General features: G+C 45.3%; 1 protein-coding gene across 1 annotated transcript; it reads right to left on the bottom strand.

Annotated features, from left to right (window-relative positions):
- Window positions 1-5,176, bottom strand: ip6k2b (inositol hexakisphosphate kinase 2b). Its single transcript, XM_084061164.1, has 5 exons — window positions 4,512-5,176; window positions 1,641-1,875; window positions 1,358-1,524; window positions 1,032-1,207; window positions 1-917 (listed from the first exon to the last, which is right to left on the bottom strand). Exons 1-5 carry the CDS (start codon window positions 4,738-4,740, stop codon window positions 318-320), a joined length of 1,407 nt encoding a protein of 468 aa, XP_083917290.1. The 5' UTR covers window positions 4,741-5,176; the 3' UTR covers window positions 1-317.
- Between the last annotated feature and the right edge of the window lie 2,307 nt (window positions 5,177-7,483).

The raw sequence follows: 7,483 nt of genomic DNA on the forward strand, positions 1-7,483 counted from the left end.
GGGGGAGAGTTCTAGGATGCTACAGGAGTCCAAGTGTCTGTGAACAGACAGTCAAGTCTCGTACAGTATTTCAGTCCCCGAGACAGGGAAAAGTGCGAGGAAGAGCACAAGCGGTCCTGTCCCATATTAGGAATGGGGTAGGATCGATCTGTGGGCCCCCTATCTGACCCAGAGACATCCCAGCCATCCCCTCCCTCCAGTGGAGGAGGTTCAGACCTCCGTATGGGCATTAGGAGAATGCCCCATTGCAGGACTAGGGCTTCAGGTCAGCACGCTATTCCCTGGATGCCGTTTCTAGAGCATGGCAGCTCCCGGTTTTAGTCTGCACCATCCTCCAGCTGGGAGATGATGGTGATCAGGTTCTGAAGGCCAAAGATGTAGCCGCTGTCCTGGCCCTCGTGGACCACACTGTCCTCGCCGTAGTGGCGGCAGGTGGTGTGGGCAAAGTCAATCATGCGCACGTCCACCGCGGGGTTGCCGGCCTCGGCTGCACTTCGGGATGAGCGGCCCGTGCCGCCGTTGCCACTGCCTCCGGCCACACCGGCGCTTCCGCCGGTCGCAGAGGAGCGGGGGAAGCTGAAGGCTCCCCCTTCCGACTCCTCTTCATCATCGTCATCGGAGGGCTCGTCCTCGTCGCCTTCCTCTCCGCCGCGGTGCCTGTGTCTGGCAGGGGCCCTGGGGGGCTGGCCGTCGTAGATGATGAGCAGGGAGCTGGAGTAGAAGCGGTAGGACTCGCAGGACTCCAGGGCGGCCTGCATTTCTCTCAGCCGGCGCAGCACCGGTGACAGCAGCTCGCGCCTCAGGCAGCTCCCGTCGCTTAAGAACTGGTACAGGGCTTCCTTGAAGCCCGGCAGGGTCAGCTTACGGCCGTGGTACTTGTTCATGAACATCAGCTGGCCCGAGTCCGAATGGTACACCTGTAGGGGTCAAACGCAAAAACATGAGCATGGTGCTGCAAACTACTTTGCTACCATGGTATAACTGAACAGAAGGGCATTGTACTTTAGGAGTGTTTTGCGCTTTGGCTTTACCTGCATACCACACAGTCGCACTCCAATGTCGGCAGATGTGCTCTGTTGGCATTTGCGGATCTGGTTGGCTTTCTTCTCCTCTGACGCATCGTCCCCATGCTGCCGTGTGCCCATCTTCAGATCCAAGACACACGGTACCCTGTGACGCCACGTCAGGTTCTCTAATAGGATGAATTCTGCGATGGGGTTAAGGGCCAACTAAGTAACAATGGAACATGCAAACTAACATAGAATACACTTGTTTTGTTTTTATTGACAGCCATCCAGTTCATAATCAAATGACAAAATGTGTATTGACAACCACCAGCTGCTCGGTGAAAGGATACTGTATTGGTTGCGGTGCTTGGCATTCTCCTTCATTCTCTGCAAGTGCTGCTGGTGACATTTGAGACTCCAGGGGTTGTGTTTGATCTGGGGCACCACATTGCCTTTCTCCAGGCTGTAGCAGAGAACCTCTGCCTGGTGCTGCGGCTTCAACTCCTCGCGGTTATAACTGCACCAAAAAAAGAGAGAGAAGATTTCAGAATTACTATGACAGCTCAGCTTATGTGGAACCATCAGCCTGTCGGTTATGTAGTGGCGATGGCAATGCGACAGCCGCGTACTCACCTCATTATCTTATCTTCCTTGCGGATCTGTCGAGTCCGGTCTTTGCTGTAGTTGTCGTTGTCCAGGAGCAAGACAGACTGCTTCTTGTTGCTCCACTTCAGCATCTTGTTCTTGGGCTCGCAGTCCGTGGAGGGGTCCTTGTTTTCCAGATCGGCGGGTTCACTGGTGTGGAGGGGGTAGGCGATAAGGCAAAGGTTCCCCTCCTCGTCCCCTTCAAAGCTGACCGATACAACACCTGAGAGGGGCAAAATGAGGGAGTAGAGGGAAGACAGGTAAGATAGGGGGTTTAAGCATCAGTCGCCAGGCTGCTTCCTTTGCTACGGTGACGATTTAGTCCTGTTACATCAGTGCTTACCAACCATCTCGTCTCCAACAGCACATTTCTGTAAAGAAACAGATACATCCAGGCACACACTACAGATACAAAGAAATCTATAGAAAGATCTAGAAAGGAGGAGAAGATTTGGCAGATGCAGAAATAGAGATGAGGGAGGCAGAAGAGACAGCATAAGCTAGCATGAACAGCAGATGTCATGTAATCAGAGCACTGACAGCATACAGTATACCCCATAAAACTGGAAGCAGAGACACAAACACCACAGGAGGCTGAGGCATGTTCGACTGACCAAGACCTTTATTGCGGTCACATGAGGACAAAATAAAGTTCACTTAAAACAACTCTTTCCAAAATCAAAGGCATTCACAAAACAGCCAGAACGAGATAGGATTCATATTCCACAATGAACTTGTTCACACATATGCCGTGATTAAATGATAATGATTTTGAATGGGCATCACCCCCCCCCCAAAAAATAGAAAAAAATGTCCAGTCCTAAAGTAAAGCTTTGTATTTTCACAAAGTTGTAAGTCTTTTCAGGTTGGACAATCACATGTTCTTCATTAGTCTCTTAGAAAGGGAATTATATAATACAATTCGACAAACCAAAACAATATGTGACATAGAAATGGAAAGAGGCCAACAGATGCTTCAAGAACAGTCTGTTTTGAAATCAATAAACACACTGTAAACCCTTGAACTGGTAATTTACGATACCCTTGACTCAACAAACATGCACCCCCCCAAAAACAATCTTTGTACGGGGTTGTGTAATACACCCCTCTGTGCAGAGTGGGGAAAGTGTCACCACTCACAGGGGAGTAAACAGCACAGCTGCAGATACAGATTTAAAAAACACATACAGCAATAGATAGAGGAATGAGTTGTGGCGATCAGTAAAAAAAAAGAGATCAAGATTCAGCAGTCAGAAATATGAATACATATCCTCTAAAAAAATAAAAACAAACACTAGACCCAATCCAACCCTCTGCATTCACACCAAGATTAAACAAAAAATAAAAATCCCTTGCTGGGTTACCACTAACTGCTAAAGGCAGGCCATAGGACCCAGCAGCCATCTTTCATCCGCAACTTCAGCCGAGAGCAGCGTCATGCGCAGCGGCAGTGATGTCACTGTTCTGCAGAATTCTCAGGCTGCTAATAGCTTTACACCTTCCCCATCCCCACACTGTCCTCTCTGCAGTGTCATCACATCACGGAGGAGAGTGTGAATAGATGATTCAATACTTTATATGGGATGGGGTTGTTGAAGAACCATTTATTTAGAATGCATGTTAATGGCAGGAACCCTCCACTATCATGTCTGAGTCCTGGTCCACCATGTCTCAAATCTTTTTTTAGTCCCATATGCTGCATTATGAGGAGTCAGGTAACATAACACGCCACGGGAGGATTGCTGAGCGCACATCTGAGGGCACACACTGAACACTGAGATCAGATCAGAGACGATCTGGAACGTGATATTCCACACACCATCAGGTATGTCTCCATGACGGGCCTGAACCAGACATGGAACTCCCCATCCGATGATCTGATCTGTCCTATTTATTTTTGATGCACTAGGAACTACACCCCATGAAGAAACCTTAGCCCCTATCTTGGCAGCCTCTTGGGTTCTCATCATCCTGGCAAGTGGTGGTTGTCTGTCTGGAGGGCACCGATCATGCCCCCTCAGTCACACACTAGACTAGAGTGTCACATCTCACAAGTGCCCTAGGACTATAGTGACACTCCAGTGAACTCAATATGTTACATAAAGGGACAATACCAAATGCTATCTGAAACGTTTTAGTGATGTGTGTGCATGTGTCATCATGATGTCCTTTAGTGCACCTACATGATCTACAAAATAATACATATAATAATAATAATAATAGTGCATCAATACCATATCCTGGCTGCAATGCTTCCTTCACAACAAAAACATATCCAATACTAGCACACATGCATAGCTGTCAATGGAGAGATGAAGAGAGGGGGGTAAGAGAAGGGTAACAGGATAGGTGGGCACTAGGGACATCTGGGCACCTCGATGTAGAATTGTATATTTTGTCCAAAAAATAAAACATTTGGAAATGTTTCAAGTAAAGTGAAGTATACATGATTAGAACATACTTAAACATTCAACAATTAAGGTCTTCAATTGCTACAAACTGCAACAACGCCTGTATATCCAGTCATTTTGGTGCATAAACACGAAGTTGAAGGATACACTCATGTCATATTATAATGATGTACCGTGCGTGTTCACATCATGTATACTTTACATTACTTAAGACCATTATTTTTAATATATATATATATATTTTACAAAATAGCCAATTTTACCATGAGTTGCCCAGATGTACCTAGTGCCCACCTATCCTGTATCCAAGAGAAGCAATGAGACATAGAGACCTAAAAGAGGCATACAAATACATTACAACACCCTTGACCTAAAAGAGGCATACAAATACATTACAACACCCTTGATTTCTGAAACGCGACACAAGGGTTGCTTTCGGGTACCTTACCTTTATACTGGGGGATGAACTTGCGCATCTCGGGGGGGAGGCTCTTGTAGAACTGGTGCTCGCGGGGGATGAGGGGCTTGCAGATGGTCTGATCCCCGAAGCGCAGCACGCAGGAGTGGCCCCCGACCTGGTGCACGAAGGGCTCAAGCATCACCCCTTTATTTCCCCCGCCGGGGTATAGCGGCTGTGTCCCGTCCGCCTGCATGAGCGCCTCGAGAGCGGGGCTCATTCTCCTCACTCCGCATCGGACAGCGAAACTGGGCGGTGGACCCACGGTGTCGCCGGGGAGACAACGAACTCGATTGCTGGGCTTTAAGCTCCCTATCCTGTTCCTTTGCTAGATCAGCCCACTAGGAAGCGCTGTTTGCTGCTCTGGTTGCCTTGCTCAACACGCAGCAGCAAAAAAACACAAAGGGCAAGAGCAGGAAGGAGAGAGAGAGAGAGAGAGAGAGAGAGAGAGAGAAAGAGAGGAGAAAATCCTTTAGATCGCCTTTCCTAATCCACGGAGAATGTACGCGAGTCAATCCGTTGGATGTAAGATTATTTTCCCTGTGTAAGTAGGTGTCAAAAATGACTATTTAGACGGCTCCGATGCTGTGGAAAACAAGATCTTGGGGGTGTTTACTGTTAACTGACGTTCTGTGCTGAGCTCCGAAGGACAAAATGATCTTTTCTCGTTCTCTGAGCTCCGCCTCCTACCCACAGCCAGCCTATCACAGGCCGGTAACTATCACTGGGAGGGGCCACTGTACCTAAGCTCCGCCTTTTACCCATAGAGGGCCTATCACAGGCCGCTAACTGTCGCTGGGATGGGCCACTGTACCTAGGACAGGATCAAGAGGTTCAGGCAAACAAACAGGGTTGCCAAGTCCGCTTATTATAAGCGACTTAGGGCTTTTTTGGGGGGCTTGTTTCTAAAGTGTAGTTGCTTGTTTTGGGCTTGCTGTTTAATGTTGTTTAAAACAGTGGTTCTTAAATATTTTCAAGTATTTTTGTCTGCAGACCCCCATCAGCATATGCATGCACCTCATGGTACAGTACCACAACACCACAAACATCCCAAAACAAACTGGTAAGGGTCTAGGGTCGGATGGCTCAGGGTAGAGGACAGAGTACACCAACTTGCAATGGGCCTGGTCTACAAGATACACCACAACGTTAAGATACCCATGTACCTGTCAAAGTAATGTACTTCAAAAACCTAAATGAACTTGAAGTCCACAATCACAACAACAGATCACGTCCAACCCAGATTTGGCACAAACAAGGGTTTGATTTCGTTCTCCTGCTATGCAACAAAAATGTGGAATGCCCTACCAAAAGTAGTGAAGGAATGTAAAACCCTATTCTCCTTCAAACATGCCCTAAAAGAGTACCTTCAGGTGGCTGCAATAATTCGAAAACTGGCCCCTGTAAAAGTCATAACCCAGCCCCCCCCCCCCCTGAACGTTTTACTGTACATACATACATACATACATGCAAATTTATTGTTTTTCTTATTTTTTCATTTCTAAACTGTTTATATTATGTTCTGCATAGTATTGTATATCTGTCATTTAATGTCACTATGAATTGAGTACAAAAGGACCCCAATTGAAACAAGCCAGTGGCTTTCTTGTTTTTCTAAAAATCCTATTTAGTTTGACCTTGTATTTGAACTGTACTTTCATGTGCTTTTTTCTGCAAACTTCTAAATAAAGTATTCAATCAATCTGAAAATATTTTGTGCCAGGGACCCCCATACAAGATTTGTGTTGTTAAAATGTTTGGAAAGGTATTCCACATTTTTTTGAAAATAGCAGTTCACAACAAGTTAATGTGTTTTCAAAGTGCTCATGTAGCCCAGGCGCTTCTTTTGGGCTTGTTTTCATAGACCTGGTTGCTTGTTTGTCTCGCAAAACCTGGCAACACTGCAAACAAAGACAGATATAGGGGGAGGGGAGAACTGGAAAAACACTACAGACAAAAACACACACTAAAGGCATTTTAGAAGACACCGACTTATATATAAACATTTGCTGATACTATAGAACAGAGAAAGTTTTTTTTTGTGCAACTCCTCATATTTGTTTTAATCATGTTTATAGCCTAAAGTATAAACCTATGTGTTTTCCTCATGTTAAGTCATCTTCTTCATAAAATATGATAGGATGGCAGTAAAGATAAGGAAGGGTTGAGAGTTGTCAAAATATGGGGGTATAACATGCCTTATATGTTTTTGTTCAGTCATAAGAGAAAACTCATACAGGATACAACTCATACAGCCTATAAACAGGTGAAATTGAAAGTGGTGAAACAAACAACACACATTTGCAGACACATTTGGAACTGTAACACTATCACATTGAAGCTGATGAATGATCTTTGTGGGGTTCTGTCTCATGATTAGATCAAATTGGTATCCAAGCCTGAAAGAAATTTCTGTAAAGGCCAGTCCACACCGAATGCAACTCCTTGCAACAGTAACATGCAACTCCTTGCAACCACTATCCCCAATGGCAGTTTCAAGGAGTTGCATTGGTGTGTACTGGCCTTAAGAGCTGGAAACAGGGAGACCGCTGTTAGGAAATAATGCATGGTAGCTTTTTCCCCCTGCTTTCTTTTCATCACTTAACATAACAGATATAGCACAAACATAAGCAACGACCACAAATAGTATGAAAGTTCAACTATCTTTCGTTTTCATTTCCTAGCTTATTGTCACTTGTGTCAGCCAGCAATAAAATAGCAGAGATGGGGAGATCAAACAACTAACCATTTCACTGATTAGTCAGTTAAATAAATAAAAAATGGGTGTCAGAAACCGCTTTGCAAAATAATTTAATAACATGGCACTATTGATAGACCAATGTACAATGTAAGCAACACTAGCACATATCATTTACAACATTGTAGTTTGAAAGTGTGACATCATTTAAAGTTTAATCAACTTTTCCCACTGCTTTACAGTAGTTTACCTGCTCAACATACTG

Source organism: Gymnoscopelus microlampas, assembly GCF_963454915.1.
Source record: "Gymnoscopelus microlampas genome assembly, chromosome: 7".
NCBI classification, from domain to species: Eukaryota; Metazoa; Chordata; class Actinopteri; order Myctophiformes; family Myctophidae; genus Gymnoscopelus; species Gymnoscopelus microlampas.

What these genes read in the sequence shown, in the direction of transcription:
- ip6k2b (XM_084061164.1), bottom strand. Translation starts at nt 4,740, where the DNA reads ATGAGCCCCGCTCTCGAGGCGCTCATGCAGGCGGACGGGACACAGCCG. An exon ending in CAAGCACCGCAACCAATACA is followed by an intron (nt 1,208 to 1,357) that starts GTATCCTTTCAC and finishes ACCCCATCGCAG; the next exon opens with AATTCATCCTATTAGAGAAC. An exon ending in TGCGACTGTGTGGTATGCAG is followed by an intron (nt 918 to 1,031) that starts GTAAAGCCAAAG and finishes TGACCCCTACAG; the next exon opens with GTGTACCATTCGGACTCGGG.